This window comes from Vicugna pacos, chromosome 11 (assembly GCF_048564905.1).
Source record: "Vicugna pacos chromosome 11, VicPac4, whole genome shotgun sequence".
Taxonomy (NCBI): domain Eukaryota; kingdom Metazoa; phylum Chordata; class Mammalia; order Artiodactyla; family Camelidae; genus Vicugna; species Vicugna pacos.
Genome location: NC_132997.1, coordinates 30,900,411 through 30,917,252, shown reverse-complemented (window position 1 = coordinate 30,917,252; position 16,842 = coordinate 30,900,411). Strand labels below are relative to the sequence as shown.

Below are 16,842 nucleotides of genomic sequence, written 5' to 3'. Positions count from 1 at the left end.
CCTCCATCTGCTCAAAAACAGTTAGCAAAGGAAAGAACTGGGCCACTGCCAAGCCCGGGAGAGGTCTGCAGGAGGTAACAGCAAGGGCTTCGGAGACAGTCAAACTCCTCAGTATTTTCTAGCAAAGCTGACACTCCTAGGGCAGATGGCTTCTTACACAGATACAAAAAGCACTAAGCACAAAGGAAGAAACTGACATATCAGACTTCATGAAAAAGAAAAGTTTTCATCACCCAAAAGATCACTAGGACAGCAAAATGTAAGAGATGAATCTATTTAAAAAATATATTTCTGATAGAGCCTATACCCAATATAAATAAAGAATGCACACAGATTAATAAGAAAAGAGGCAGAATACCTAATTAAAAAAAAACTTAAAAAGCATATCATGTCAATATGCACAGGAAAAGGCACTCAACGTCAATTAGTTAGCAGAGAAATACAAAGGAAAACCTTATCAGCCTGTTACTACATACACACTAGAATGGATACAACTGGAAAGGATGTGGCACTCACAACTGCTGGTGGGAGTATAAATTAACACAGTCGCTTTGGAAACTACTCTGCAGTATCTAATGCAGATGATCACATGCGTACCCTGTGACCCAGCAAGCCTGCTTCGGGGCAGAAACACACACAGAGCAGCATTCTGTGTAACAGCCCCAAACTGGGAGACCCAAAGTCCACTGCCCATAGCACCACCGCCCGTAGCGCGGGTAAACACGCCACAGTGTATTATGCGAGGCAATATTGTATCACAACGGAAAAAAAAGAAACAACTACTGTAACAACAAGTTTGGGCCTCAGACACAGCGCTGAGCCAGTCACAGAAGAAGACCCGTAACAGGATTCCACTTATACAAAGCTGAAGTGCAGGCAAAGCCGAACTCTGGCGACAGAAGAGACAAGAGCAGCTACTGGAAAGGATGGCTTGGGTGGGTGTATCCAGCGAAGTCCCTAGGGTGTCACTAATGTTGTTTTTCTCAATCTGGAGGTTGTTATGTAAGCGGTTTCATCTTTGCAAACGTCCATCAAGCGGTGGCTCTACGATTTGTACACTCTCTTCTGCATGGCCGCTAGACCTCAGTCACAGCACTCGCTCAGAGAGCAGGGCTCGAGGAAGCTCGACTCCAGGTGTGAGACCTTCGCCCACTGTCACTGCTTCAGAATGGAGTCAGAGCAGGGAATTTCACACTGAAGTTCTTGGAGGTTGCATGAGAATCTGTTTTTCAAAGGCTGCTCTAGCACCACAGTGGAGAAGGGGATGGTCACCTGGAAGCTACTGGCTTTTATTTTCTAAATAATTTCTCAGAAATTGCACAGGCATGAACGAGAACAGAACCAGAAAAGCTCATTGAGAAATAAACACTGGAGAGCTGAAGAAAGCCTGGGAGGTCAGAGGACCCAGATTTCTGTCTTCACAGAGGAACACATCACAGTTCCCCTGATGATAAGAGACATTCGGCAACAGCATGAAGATAGTGGGTGATTTTTGATCTGATTAATTTTACCTTCATATACCAGGCTCTAACTGTTAAGAGTCATTTATGCCTAATTTTTTCAGTGATGTATCTTGAGAGGCTAGTAATGTTTCTTCTTATTTTTTAAGAAACCTCTTTAGTCTGGCAGCTCTTAGTTGGTTAAGAGATATACTAGAATCATTGATCATGCTCCAACTTGCACAAGTAACACTATGCGGCTTCCTGATACTGAACTTCTGAGTGTAGTATCCCACCATACAAAATGGTTCTTATTTTGAAACCAGCATCACATTTCCATAACTCATAAAGCTTTTCATTGTATCTGCTCATTTAAATATTTACTTATCCTATTTTACAATTGTGATTTTACGAAGTCTTTCATTCTGACAGTCATCTGTAGATTCTCCCACCATTCTCTTTACTAAGCTAATGAATATTCACACTATGATCATCAGCTACCCAAGACCATGCTCACTGAAACCTAGTTATCAACGGCTGGTCATGTCCCTGGAGAACATATCCTGGCAGATAAGCCCTCTGAAAAAACATGCCCAGTTTTCTAATGTGAGCAACAACAGCCACACTACCGAGCCCCTCAGGTATGAAAGCAACTAAACCACGCAGAACACTGACCACACATGGAAAGGACCCATGCAGATCATGAGTAGAAGGATGGCTAATTCTATGTGCCAATTTGCCTAGGCCATGGTACCCAGTTTTTGGTCAAACAACAATCTAGATGTTTCTGGCAAGGTGTTTTTTAGATGTGATTAACATTTAAGTCAGCGGACTAGGAGTGAAGCAGATTATTACCCTCCATACTGTGGGTGAGCCGCATCTAATCAATTAAAGACCTTAAGAGAAGAGACCGAGGTCCCCAGAGGAAGAAGGTCTTCTGCCTCCAGACTCAAGACTGCAACAGCAACTCCTACCTGATCTCCAGTTTGCTGCCCTTCCCTGCAGACTTCAGACTTACCAGCCCCCATAATCACATGAGCCAGTTCCTTAAAATAAATCAAATCCCGCCCCCCTCTGCACCTGCTGTTTAAGGAGATACACACACATCCTACTGATCCTCTTTCCCTGGAGAGCCCTGACTAACACGAATGGCTTGATGTACAGTTGCCTCCAGCACAGCAGGAACCCCAGGATAGCCCTGACCAGGCATCCATCACACTTAGTAGCAGAAAAGCAAACTGCAAGCCAGTGGGACCATCAGGGACAAAGCTCCATCTGGGCACTGCTCTCTGCCAAAGTGAGCTACATAGGGCATAAGGAGTGTGTCATAAAAAGTCTAATACCTGTAATTAACATACCTCTCACCAAGCAATCGTTATGATCATGGCCCCAGGAAAAATCTGGCAAACTGAGTAACGATCATGTGACCAACTGGAACTTTCTCTTCTTTAAATTATTTGACCCAAACGTTGCCAAAAGGTTTCCCTTTCAAAAACAACTTCCCAAAGTGATCATTTGATTCCTTGTCTCTAGGTCAGTTTCCTATCTCAACTATTACAAGGTCAGAATTTCTTCAAGAGAACCTGGAATTATTCACTCAGACACCTGCTTGAAGACAGGGAGTGGGCTAAAGTTCAAACAATCTCTCTGTGCCAAGAGACACAGCTTCTCCACTCAGTTTTATTTCAAGAGGAATAAGCGTTTGTTAGAAGTCTCAGGAACTGGACGGGAGGTGAAAGGATTAAGGAAAAGATGACTGCAAGTCAGAGGAATCCACACACAGGCAGAGGGTGGGGAGATGACAGAGGAGTTTCTTGCAGCATGCACCCAAATTATGCTGGCTCTTGTCCACGTGAAGACCAGAAAATTCATATGTTTATATAATAAGAAGCCAACACACTGTGCATAAGAAAAAACTCAGGTTTTATCACTGTTTCTAAACGCTGGCATCTAAGAGAACTTACTGTGAAGCAGCAAGCTCATCGGCATGACCTACCTCGAAGTGGTGGCTCCTCCAATCAGCAACGGGATCTTTATAGCTAACCTCTCCATCTCCTTAGCAACAAAAATCATTTCATCCAGGGAAGGAGTAATGAGTCCTGACAGGCCGATTATATCTATGATTTAACAACAACAACAAAAAAAGGACAGTAAGAAGGAAGATGAGACAAAAAGAGGAAAACTCATTTTTAAGACTCTAATAAAGGCCACAAGACAGAATATAAATTCCCAATTTCTAATTCTGAGACTTCTTTTTTGACTGAGGGTTTTCAATTTGCTGTTTGTTTTTGGTAGTAAATGTGACGTGCAACTTAAAAGTTGCAATAATATGCCTGCCACAGTTTGGGGAAGCCATGCAATAAAGCATACGGTCAGCTCATGATTTCCTAGACTCAGCAGGTCAGTGTCTGAAGAAACAAAAACACAAACATACTCAGAGGAAAAAATCCAATACAAAGTGTTCTCTTATGAGAAGCCTGTCCTGTCCCATTCCCCTTCCTCAGAGCTATACCGGAGTCTCAAAGTCGCCTGGTCAACCCTCCAACCGCCATTACTAATGACAATGCAGGAGACCCAGGCAGGGCTGGCACCTGCTTGTCCGAATGTCCCACCCATCCCACGTGAGCTGGGCCATTCCTGTTCACTGACAGACAGACACTGGGGGAAGCGACATTTACTGCAATGCACAGTACCTGCTTTGTGGTCAATAGCAGCTTTCAGTATCTTATCACAGGGAGTCATGACCCCTAAATCAATAACTCTGGGACACAGAAATGAGAGGTGAGAAAATTAATGAGAACACACTAGAGACAAAGCTAAATGAACATTTTTATTTAGCCACTAAATACTGCTCTAAACTAAACTGGAATCACACTGAAAAGCTCGTCTACCACCACCACCACCACCACGCCTGTCACTTATTAGGGACGGACTGTGCGCGAGGGACCGTGCTGAGCTTGTTCAAACAGCTTCACTGATAGAATTCACAGAGCATATAATTCACCGTTTAAAGCATACAATTCAGTAGTTTTTGGTACAGGACATTATTTTCTAAGCTCTGGTAAAATATATGTAATATATAACTTGCGATTTTAACTGTTCTTAAGTGCACAACTTGGTGGCACTAATTGCAGTCAATCACAATATTGTGCAACCATCACCACTTATTTTCAACTCTTCCATCACCCCAGACAGGAAACCTGTCATCACTCAGCAGTAGTTCCCATCCCCAACGCCCCAGCCCTGGCATTCGCCGCCTCCATATATTTATACAAGTGGACTCATGCATTGTTTGTCCTTTTGTGTCTGCTTAGTCGCCGAGCATAATGTCTCCCAGGCACATCCACGCTGCAGCTGTGTCAGCACTTCCTTCCTCTTACAGGCTGAGTATTACTCCATGCACGCGTGTGCCATGCGGTGTTTGTTTATACACTCACCCGTCTACAGCAGGTACCTGGGTTGTTTCCACTACACCAAGCTCTCTGCATAAGCAACCTCACTTCACCTTCACAGGAATTTGATGATGGAAACACTACCATGGCCCATTTACCCAAATATTTATATATATATATAGGATGGATTACTATAAATGGGATTATTGCATCAAAGAATAAAAACTTTTTACGATGTTTAATTCATATTTAAAATTTGATTTTGAGGTAGGTCTACCAATTCATACTTTTTTTTTTAATTCTTGAAAACGATTTTAATGAGGAAGGACCCTGAGAAATGTTGGCCCAGAAGTTAAGCATCCTGTCCAGTCAAACAACTAATAAGTAGCAGGGCTGGAATCTTAACCTGGGTCTGACACAAAACCCATCCTCTTAGCACTCAGGCCAGTAAGAAGATGCTTGGGAAGCCCATTCAGTAAATATCCATTGCACGTACTACTTTGGAAGCCATCAAGGAGAGGTCAGTTCCTGCACACGGAAAGCTGACAATAAGGAACTCTGGTTACCCAAGTCAAGGGAGGGAGAGACTGAACCAGGGAGCAGTTCACCAAGAGAAATGGACTGAGACTCAAAGGAAAGGCTGACCCTGGAAGGCACACACAAGGAGGAGGGCGAAACTGGGCAGAAAAAGCCTGGAGCACGTCCTGAGAGGACAGACTGATACCAAGGAATTTTAACTCGTAGAAGAGATAGCTTTCTGAAACTCAGAACAAACAGGATTTCTGCCCTGGAAAATATTCTATATACTGCTCCTCTATCCTAGATTTATTGAGCACACATAACACCAGACATTTTTACAATTTAATTTTATCATGAGTATTTCTTTTAAAGATGCTCTTAAAAACTACAGCATGCATTTTCACTTATTTCACAATGTCAACAATTCTCAAGTAGGCAAAATAATTTTAAATAAAAAAATCAGTGCTTAAGAACTACTCCCAGACATAGTATCGGCAGCTACCAGTAGTAGGTGTTGGACACCAGGGGCAGGGAGGAGCCCTGCTTCTCAATATATACCCTTTCATAATGTTGGAGTTTTTAGCTTGTTGCCATATTACTTAAAATTTCTAAAAAAAAATAACCTAGCACATACGGACTCCTCAGCACGCAGACAGTGTCAGTCAGTGACAGCTATACTCAGGTTTGCCAGCGCCCACCCAGCAGAAGACAAATGCTGCAGGTTTTGATGGCGGGGCACTGCAGGCTGTAACAGGAGCCAGGTGGCACCTTATTTTTTTTTTTTTGGCACATTGAAGAAAAGTCTGACAGCTGGATTTGCTAAACTATGACTAAGCACAGACCACTGCGTATAAAACTCAGCGTAGTAGCATACTGCTCAAGACAAAACGGCGTGCATTTCAAAAGTGACTTTTCAACATTGTATACCTTTAAAATATTCAATTAAAATCATCAGTGCGATGGCAAGAATTGTCTTGCTCTCAGTTCTTTTTCCTGCTTTCTGCAGTGCATCTTTCAGGAACACTGCGTGCATGCTTGCTCTGAGAAAAAGCAAGACCTCACAGCTGGACAGAAATGGAGGAAGGAGAAAGTCGTGGGGAGGGAGGTCCGAGAGGGAGAAGAGGGCATGTCAATGGCAGCAATCAGTTCAATGTTCAGAACATGAAGTTTGACATTTCTTCAGCTATCCAGACGGAAATCTCAAACAGTCGACTGGATATGTAAGTCTGAAGTCCAGGTGAGAGATATAACTTGGGACTTGTTGAGTATTAGATGGTATTAAAAAGTCCCAAGACTATGTGTAAAAGATTAAGAAAAATAAGCTGCCAAAAGTGGGGGAGCAAGGGGAGAGGGAGAAAGCGGGGAGGAGGGAGGGGAGAGCGGAGAGATGCAAGAGAAACGCCTTCACAAGACAGGACGAGATGGCCTAAGGCCATCCAGGCCGTCGTCCCCCAGGTGTGCTCCCTGTACCTGCAGCACCAGCGCCACCTGGGAGCTCGTAAGAAACGCAGAACCTCCGGTCCAGACCTCCTGTAACCAGATCTGACCTTCATCAAGATCCCCAGGTGATCAGAAGGACCATTACAATCTGAAAAGCACTAGGCAGTGAGGACAGACAGAGAAGAGGTCCAAGGGCTGAGCCCGGACACTCGCCCATTCAGGGGTTGCAGAGAGGGAGTCCCAGCGGTCACTGAGGTAAGAGAGGTCTGGACACAGTGAGCTAGGGGACTGGGTACAAGTTCAGTTTCCAACTTATCAGGCTGCCTTAGGAAGTCTTGCTGGGAAACAGCCAACTATACCACTGTTTAGAGGGACCTTTCCCAATGCTTTCCTGCACAGAAAATAATATTTATGGCAGCGGAATACACGAAGGAGGCTGCTCACCGCCACGACAACCAGTCGAGGGCTGGGGCTGCCCCGTCCACCCTAGAAGAAGGGGATCGGTTTCTCAGCACATCTGAGCTGAAAAACTGCTGGCAAGTTCTACATGAAAACAGAGTATGACAAGTGCTCCAACAGGGCATTTACAGTGCGTCATGGGAGGCCAACTGGGTAACAATCAGAAGCATCCTGGGGAGTGACAGCAGCTGAATTTTGAAAAACTAAGTAGGTGTTAGCTAGATGAAGGCCCAGAATCACGAACAACTGGCCATGGGAACCCTGGCTGAAGGAGGGATCCGAAGGCTGGGTGACACCCATCCCTGTCTTCTGTGGCCGCCGCCATTCTTCCCACCACCCTTCCCACCTTCTCTCCCTTTACTTTGTCCTGCCTCCCCCACACACCTCTCTGCCTCTCTTGGCTTTGCCTTGGTTTCCATCCTGCACTCTGAGCCACACCCCATGTCTGTAGGCCTCTTCTTTGACAGATTCTTATATTCTGCCACATGAGTGATTAAAGAAAATAAAAATGAATATTATGGAATTTTAAAAACTGTATAATCATCTTTCTCAAGTGCTTGTAACAGAGCTGTTAACACAAGCATTTAATTCAGAAAAAAATGTAAGATGCATTAAATGCTTTAGCAAAGGCATCCAATCCTATCTGAGAATACATACAGTTTAGAAAATAAAATATTGTAATAGGTAAAGTCCCTTTTGCTCTCCAGAAGGAATGAAAATGGAAAATAAGGCTGGCTTTGCATCTGCACCCACTTTGGGCGCCTCACATTTGCTGTCACGTGAAGTGAAGTTAAAGGTGGCAGCTTGTTTCTGATCCTGCAATTCACATCTGCCACCACTGGATGGGAGTACCCCACCAGCCTGCAGCCCCAGCGAAGGTTTCCAGCCTGTGGCTAAGGTGTCTGTCAATAGACGAATGGTAAAGATGTGATCTATGTACAGGATGGAACCATGAGAAGCCATAGGGAAGAAGGAAATCCTGCCATTGTGAAAACATGGATGAGCCTTGAGGGCATTATGCCAAGTGAGGTGAGTCAGACAGAGAGAGACAAATACCCTGAGTGTGCGATGCTTCTGCGGGGAATCTAAGGAAGCTGAACGTACAGAAACAGTAGAATTGTGGTTACCAGGGGCTGTGGGGTGGGGAAAAGCCGGTCAAGAGAAGCTTGAGAGTTCTAGAGAGCTAACACGCAGCGCTGAATACAGTTAGCAGCACTGTATGATCCGCTCCAGAGTGCTGGGAGCTGATTCTTATCACTTCACGAGGTTTACTCATCAAGGCAACGAGGAATGAGAAACTGCATTAGGATTTGGTACTGGATGGTTTGCTAGACTCACTCACTAGCTGGGTGGTGCAGCCAAGCATCAGCCTAGCGATGCCCAGCAAAAACACACGTCCAAGCACATCAGGCAGATCTTGGGGCCACCCGTCTGCTAGCTGACATCGTAACATTAAACACACCAATACCAAGGGTCCACATGTAATGAGACACAAGACCCAAACGGGTGTTTGACCTGACAGGAAAAGTCTGCACACTCACTATTTTTTGTAAAAAAAATTAAGCTTCATCAGATGTTTCTCCAGTCACTTACTAGCAGAGTTAAGCAAAAGTTATCTTACTAGCAAAGACAAGCAGACCTTCAGTGCACAAGCTAGAGAACTGGATGTACTGGAGGAAAGCCTCTGGTCTGATTAGCCACTTTCACTGCTGACATTGGTCTTCAGCAGCACCCTGGAGAAATGCCAAGCTCTCCCTGGCCTCTTAACATGTCTTTACTGGAGGGAAAAAACATTCCTGATATGATTCTCTCAGCTACTTACCCATTCTTCCCAATAAACAGTGATAAACACATGACAATGATATCTCAAGGACTGGCTTAGGAAGTTTGCCTTTTCCACAGTTCCTGCCCCATTATCACCAGCTTTTTAGCCTGATAAACAGGAAATTTCTTAAATGGAGAAAAGTCAACTAAATCATTTTGGTGTCTCGGATACAAATGCACAGTATGTAACAGGTGATCCATAAACATTTATTAGCTGAGCTGAATTTTAACTAATTGTGATGAATGCAAATAGAAACCAACAACACAGGGTTTGAGGTGAGACAACAGCAGAAGTGTCACAGACTCCAGGACGCAAACACCTCATCCAAATACTTACTGTGTAGGTAAAATCTCATCACAAAAACCTCCACCGTAGCTCTAATGTATTAAAAAAAATTCGAAGAACAATATTCCTCACCTCCAGGGTGGGAGAGAATCTGAGCCTTCTGACAGTGGGGCGGGGAGGCAGGCAGGGGAGAGGGGGAAGTCCTGATACCTCTCCTCCACCTCCAGTCTTTCTGAATGGTTCAGAGTTGCATTCACTCAGCCCTGAACGCAGAGGTGGATAAACGTGTTGAAGCGGGGGGGGGGGGGGGGGCGGCTGAAAGGCTAACTGGTGTGTGACAGCGGGAAAACCGAACTCTACGGGGGCGCAGCTGTAGCTGCAGTCAGGTCTTCTCTACAGTGAACACAGCACATTGCAAAGAAGTCCATGACTCAAAAGGACTGCTGGCTGGACGTGGGTCTGAGAAGACACAGTTATACTAGGCTTCTCCTTGTAGAGAATATGTTGAAATCTGAGCAGAACATGCACTTACATGAGCGCTCAGACGGAAACAAACGTGTGCTGAGTAACTACTCAAGCATAATGAGACACATAAGGGATTTTACTTGAGTACAACACTCGACAACCAGCTTCATCAGTCGCTCGACAACCAGCTTCACCAATACCAGGAGGCGTGCACGGCTCTGTTCCAAGGAAAGGAGCAAGAGCTGCACAGTCAAAGGCTTCTTCTAAAGCTCCATCTGGCCAAGCTCTTGTAAGATCTTGGCTCTAAAATCTGGCAGTTCACTGAGAGTAAAAGGGAATATGCCCCAGGCCACTGACCGTGGGGCGGAGCCCAGTGTTCTAGCCTCTGGCCTGAAGTCAACTCCCAGGAAGCCTCCTGGTTGTTTTGACTCTGCTTGAATAGTTTTTGCTCTACTTTATGTCCTTACTGAACATACAACAGATTAAATAATAACTAACTTATTTCATTTAAGAAGGTATGTTCAATGTAGAAAATTCGAAATCACAGTGAAGAAATTAAATATAACCTCTATCACCTATTGCCATACCCTACCCCTCTCGCCCAATAAAGAATCAGCCTGTTAATGCTTTTGTTTAAAAGAAGGAAAGATTTGAAAGGGGTGGGTCTTGACTCACCTGAAATTGTTGCACCCGAGGACCACTCCAACGATGTTCTTGCCTATGTCATGCACATCCCCCTTGACGGTGGCCAGCACGATGGTGCCTTGGTAAGGGTCCTGGAGAGAAAGTCAAGCAGTTCAGCACTGCTGCAGTCATTTCAGAGCGGACCACCCAGTTCTCTAGAGCCAGACAGGCGTCGGCACAGAAAGCACTTCAACACAACCAAGATGGCCTCCAAGATAGACCTGGAACCCAAATCACATGCTCTGTGAGTAGAAAGGAGGCCCACCTAGTTGGTAGCTCAGGGGGCTTCAACCAAGATCCTGGACTCCATCACCTCAAAGAACAGTTTCAGTTCAGTACAAATAGTCCATAGTGAAAGATCATATTCTTAAGCCCAAAACCTATCTGGTAACTGTGTACTGCTGGTGGTAAAGGGGGAGGGAGGAGCTGGAGAGCTGCCCGTGTCCCATCACAGCGGGAACAACCACAGCGCCAGCGCAGACGGATGCCTGGTTACCCTCTCCAGCACTGCCGTTCTAGGTAAAGAACAAGGTGTGCAACGCAAGTGGGATTTTTATAAACACTTCAGAGCCACTCACACACAGATCAGCCTCAGAATTCAGTCACAAGGACCAACACTGATTTACCATGGTCGTGCAGCCAACAAGAATGAACCTGAATCCAGGAGTGGTGTCAAGGACATTACCAGCACACGGAGAATATTCAGTCAAGAGATTTTCCAAAACTGAACATCATTTCAAGGGTGAAGCTCAATCTTTTTTAGCTACAGTGTCAAGCACGGCCTCGGCACACAGTAGGGACCTTGTAAGCAGTAAGCAGGTGAGTGAACAAACTGATTCTGTTTTGAAATCATGGGCTTTGTTTGAAAAACTATGTTCCTATTAAAAATTTCATGAAGCCACATTCAAAGGAGAATCCCAATGTATTCTGTCTGATATTTGGTAAAAGAGCTGGGTCTCCTCCTTGTTTCATCTAATGACAAACACAGCCAAGCCCGAAGTATTAGGTCCCCACCCGCGCCAGTCAGCCCTGGGGCCAGTTCCTCAGGGAACCGGCGGGCCCAGACGAAATGACTTGCCTCGTCTTCTGCTGTGCCAGTAAGCCCTCTGGTTTCTTCTCTCTCTTTTTCCATGAAGGGAATAAGGTGACCAACAGCCTTCTTCATGACCCGAGCTGACTTTATAACCTGGGAAACACAGAGTCAGGCGTCTTTACCCAAACACCCGGATGGTCACTAACGGCCACTCGTGAAAGGTTCACACAGACTATCGCTTGCTTCGACCTCAGGGCAGCCTCCCTGGAGCCCGCTTTTGACACAGGCAGGTAAGGAGTGAGTCCCCTGTGGGGAAAGCCAGTGAGCGAGGCAGAGCAGGAGGAAACAGGGCTGGAGATCCATGCTGCAGTTTCTGCCCTCTGAACTTCTGCAAGGTATTTTTTCTCCCTCAAAGGCCCTCCATCATTTCTCCAGGTTCTACATGTTCCTCGAGTATCAAGCTTCTTCTCTGTGAGCCCTTCTCAGTCCCCAGCATTACATTAACTCTTAATTAAGGCTTATGCAAAAAAAAAAAGGGGGGGGGCTTTTTAAAGCCTACATAATGGGGAAAATTTTGCAAATTATATACTTAGCTATGGGATTGATACCAAAAATATATAAAGAACTAACACAATTTAATAACAAAAATCCAAACATTCTTACTAAAAAGTGGGCAGAAGAACCAAAAAGACATTTTTTCCAAAGAGGACATCAAAATGGCCAACAGGCACATGAAAAGGTGCTCAACATCACTAACCATCAAGGAAATACAAATAAAACCCATAATGAGGTATCACCTCACACCTGTTAGAATGGCCATTGCTAAGAAGACAAGAAACAACAGATGCTGGTGAGAACGTGCTAAAAAGGGAAATCACACACTGTTCATGGGAATGTAAATTAGTCCACCTGCATAGAAAACAATATGGAAGTCCTTCAAAAAATTATAAGCAGGTCTACCACATGGTCCAGCAACTCCACTTCTGGGTATAAACTCAAAGGAAGTGAAAACAGGATTTTGTTAAGATATATGCACAACCATGTTTATCACAGCATTATTTACAACAGCCAAGATTTAGAAACTACCCCAAATGCCCATCAACAGATGAATGGATAAAAAAGATGTGGTGTATAGATATATACACAATGGAGTATTGTGCAGCCACGATAAAGGATATCCTGCCATGTGCAAAAAACATGGATGGGCCTTGAGCACACAAAGCAAAATAAATCAGACAGAGAAAGACAAGTGCTGTATGAAATCACTTATATGTGGAATCTAAAAAAGCCAAACCTGTAAAACAAAACAAAACAAAACAAAACAAAACAAAACAAAACAAAACAGAATAAAACAGTGGTTACCAAGGGATGGGGGAAGAAAAGATAAGACTGATGGTATTTAAGGGTACAAACTTGGAACAAGTAAATAAGCCAAAGAGATCTAATGCACATTATAATGAATACAGACAATAATACATTATAGTGATGTAGTGCGATAAATACTGCTTTTATGGCAATCATATTACAATATATATAAATGTATCACTGTACATCATATTTGCAAAATGTAACATGTCAAATTTGTTAAATAAGTAGAAAAAATGAACAGGGACTTTCATAAAATTCATCAATGTATGCTAAAACTCATGAGTAGAAGTAGGGTGAGAAACAGGATATTCGCACCATCTCAAAGTTTCCCCCTACAAGTCAGTTTCTAGTGGAGGAACGTAGTAGACACCGTTAGCCAAATGACCGGAGGTGGTATCACCAGGAAGGAGACACAGCAACAGTGATGGGCCTCCTGACATGACCCACTGAGAAGGGCACAGCAACACTCTGTGTAATTCCTGTCAGAAATGAGAAAACATCAGACAAAATCTCGTTGAGAGACAGTCTACCGTTATCAAACTGTACCGCACTCTTCAGAAGTCAAGGTCATCAGGAAGGACTCAGGAACTGTTAGAAAAGGCAGGATAAAAGCAATGTGGGATTGTGGGACAAAAAGAACAGTGGTGGAAATACTGGTGAAATCTGAATAAGGTTTCCAGTTGTCAGCGTTATACCAATGTTAATTTTCTGATAACCAGACTATGATCAAGCAAAAATGTTAACATTAGGGGAAGAAGTTGAGTGAGGGATATATGGACACTCTGAAACTACAGCTGCAACTTGTCTGTAAGTCTAAAGCTAACTCAAAAATAAAAAGGTGAAATAATATGTCAACATCCTGAAAAACAAAGACTGAGAACTGTCACAGACTGAAGAAGGCTAAGACAGAACAACTGAGTATTTCTTATCTTGACTGTGGTGATGGTTTCACAGGTGCATACATGTTAAAGCTGATTAAACTGTATCCACTATATATGTGCAGTTTATTGTATATTAACTATAAAATGATACAGCTATAAGAAACACCATGAAGGAAGACGGAGAAAATGAGCAATTAATAATTAAATACAGAATGAGTTAAAAAAAAAAAAAAAGGAACAAGAGCTTTTAGTTTTTTGTGTGCCTGACAGAACTGAACCCAGAAGGTTCAACAAGTATTTGTTAACTGATGGGGCAGGTAGTTGCTGTAAATCAAAGTAAGAGTACTGGTTTTACTTGAAACGTATCACTTAATGTGTATCACTTTTCAAAATATTCATCCTTATGGATGAACACTGACTGGTCAAATAAAATCTTAGTATGATTAACTTTACATTAATCTTGAGTTTTATTTTAATTCTGGGGTGGTGGAGAGACAGCTGTTGGAGGTAAGAGGTGGTACAGAAGACCAGAACATGAAAGGAAGGAAGGAAGGAAGGAAGGAAGGAAGGAAGGAAGGAAGGAAGGAAGGAAGGAAGGAAGAAGAGAGAGAGAGAAGGAAAGGAGGGAAGAAAGAAAGAAGGGAAGCAAGCAAGCAAGCAAAGCAGAGCATGAAGACGGGGGTGCTTTTAGGAACGTCCAGAAGGCCTCTAACCTGAACATCACCCTAGACGGATTTTTCCAGACTACTCCTAAAAATACATTTACAGAGGAATGACCAGAATCAGATCTCAATGCCCCAAACTCTTGTCAAAATTAAATCCTGAGAAATATACCCAAGCCTATTAATGAAAAGACAAAATTTTTTCTTTCAATTGTGAAACTACTCCCCCACTATTTGCCAACCTGGGGCAGAAACATTTTTCCAGCTCCAAAAAGATCACCAACAACTTTCATGCCATTCATCAGCGGCCCTTCGATTATATTCAGAGGTCGAGGGTATTTTTCCTGGTTTAATCTGGCTTCTTCAGTATCCTCAATAATATATTTTTCAATGCCCTACAAAAAAAAAATTAGGAAAAAGATCACAGAAAAAAAATGGCTTAAGTTCTAATGGCTAACAAAGAATAAATCATGGAAATAGGAAAGAGTGTGGGTTTTGGAATCAGACTGCTCATGTTCAAACCCAGGCTCCTTTCACTAATTTAGACAATTTATTAAGCCTCAGTTTCCTCGATTAACATATCACATAGTACCAACTTCATACGGTTATGTTAAGGATTAAACAAGATAAATCATGTAAAGTGCTTAGCTGGCTTTATTGATATGAAGTAACCGCCTAGTAAAAGCGAAAAATTAGTGACAAAAAGAGCACTAATAAGTTCAAATTCATAATCAAATACACTTTTTATCCTAGTGGTTTAACAGATGACACACTGACAGACATCTCCCGTGACATCGGTGTGCTTTCTCACTGCAATGTCACAGGGCAGGGGGAGGAAAGACAATGGGCAGGACCCGGAGGCGAAGTTCAGACCCATGCAGCCTCCACTGACTTGTCCAGCCTTCACAGAAAGCCCCCACCCTCCAGTGTCTCTAGTTCAAGGATGCTTGGAGGTGGCTGACTAGTTCCACAACCGGAAATATGTGAATCTAAAGAGTTAAAGAAATAAAAAGTTAAGTCTAGAGGCAAAAAAGAACTCAAAAATCTTCCAGACTTACAAATGTGGAAACTGAAGCCAAGAGATTATCTCACCTAAAATTCCAATTACAGCAGAAGAGCCAGGACCCGCTTGCTGACCAAATGACAGCAACCTGGTCTAGAACAGTGTTTCTCAAGCTCGGCACTGCTAACATTCTGGACTGAGTAACTCTTGACGTCCTGTGCATTGCAGGATGTTTGGCAGAGTCCCTGGCCACTGGACGCTGCAAAACCTTCCACCCCGAGTTGGGACGATCCAAAATCTCTCTAGACACCGCCAAATGTGCTGGACACAGGGGTAGGGTGGAGGGCAAAATCTCGCAGGGGTGGTCTCGGACACTCCTAGGTCCTGTCAGCACCTCCTGTCCAGCGATGACACCAGACAAGCAGAGGCTCCTGCAGCCCTGAAGTCCACGCTCACCTTCACGAGGGCGTACTCAAGGCGCTCCTCGATGGGGCCGCCCCTCCACTCATCCGTCTGGATGACCTTCTTCCCTCCTTTGTCCTGGGCCTGGGTTGGAATCAGGACAGAGAGACGGGTACAACAGGTCACTTACTCAACTAACGGGCAGCAAAAACTATGCCTTCCTCTTCTTTTATGTTTCAAGGCCCTAGCACAATATCCAGCATGAATTAAGGCCTCAGTAAGTGTCTGAGGTAAGGAGAGACAGAAAGACAGAAATCTTTTAGGACCCGAACTTCTACTTAGAAAAATTTTTTTCCCTTCCAGTTTTATTAAAATATAATTGACAAACAGCACTGTATAAGTTTAAGGTGTCCAGTATGATATGACTTACGTATGTTATGAAAGGATGACCACAGTAAGTTTAGTGAACATCCATCATCTAACACAGATACAAAAAAGAAAAAGGAAAAAATATTTTTTCTTATGGTAAGAACTCTCAAAATTTATTCTCTCAATAACATCCATATGTAACACACAGCAGTGGTGAGTGTATCTACCATGCTGTACGCCACATCCCTAGCAGTTATTTATTGTACTAGAAATTTGTACCTTTCGACTGCCTTTATCCAATTTCCCCTCCCACCACCCCCTGCCTCTGGTAACCACAAATATGATCTCTTTTTCTATAAGTCTGTTTGCTTTTGAGGCATAATCGACCTACAACACTGTTAGTTCCTGGCACACAGCACAGTGACTCAGTATTTCTATACATAACAAAATGATCACCACTAGGATTTGAACATTTAACAGAGGCACAGAGAAAGGCTCCGTTTTTTCCTTTCCTTCTTTCCTAAAGGAAAGCCTCTTGGAACAAAAGATTTCCATGATAGTAAAGAGGAGCCAAACCCCGTATCTGAAGAGCTTTTAAAGTTCTCAACAGAGATCA

At 43.6% G+C, this 16,842-nt stretch overlaps 1 protein-coding gene across 4 annotated transcripts in view; it reads right to left on the bottom strand.

Moving 5' to 3' along the window:
• Positions 1 to 16,842, bottom strand: part of MTR (5-methyltetrahydrofolate-homocysteine methyltransferase) — an 89,476-nt gene that overhangs the window by 23,309 nt on the left and 49,325 nt on the right. For all 4 annotated transcript variants that reach the window (XR_012077299.1, XM_072971043.1, XM_072971044.1 and 1 more), the window contains exons 19-24: positions 15,912 to 16,001; positions 14,695 to 14,847; positions 11,587 to 11,694; positions 10,500 to 10,600; positions 4,133 to 4,200; positions 3,436 to 3,556 (exon numbers count right to left, since the gene is read on the bottom strand). Coding sequence is in view for 3 of the 4 variants with exons in the window: in XM_072971043.1 (XP_072827144.1) it covers positions 3,436 to 3,556; positions 4,133 to 4,200; positions 10,500 to 10,600; positions 11,587 to 11,694; positions 14,695 to 14,847; positions 15,912 to 16,001 (641 nt within the window). In the remaining variant the exon portion in view is untranslated. The remainder of the gene's footprint in view (positions 1 to 3,435; positions 3,557 to 4,132; positions 4,201 to 10,499; positions 10,601 to 11,586; positions 11,695 to 14,694; positions 14,848 to 15,911; positions 16,002 to 16,842) is intronic.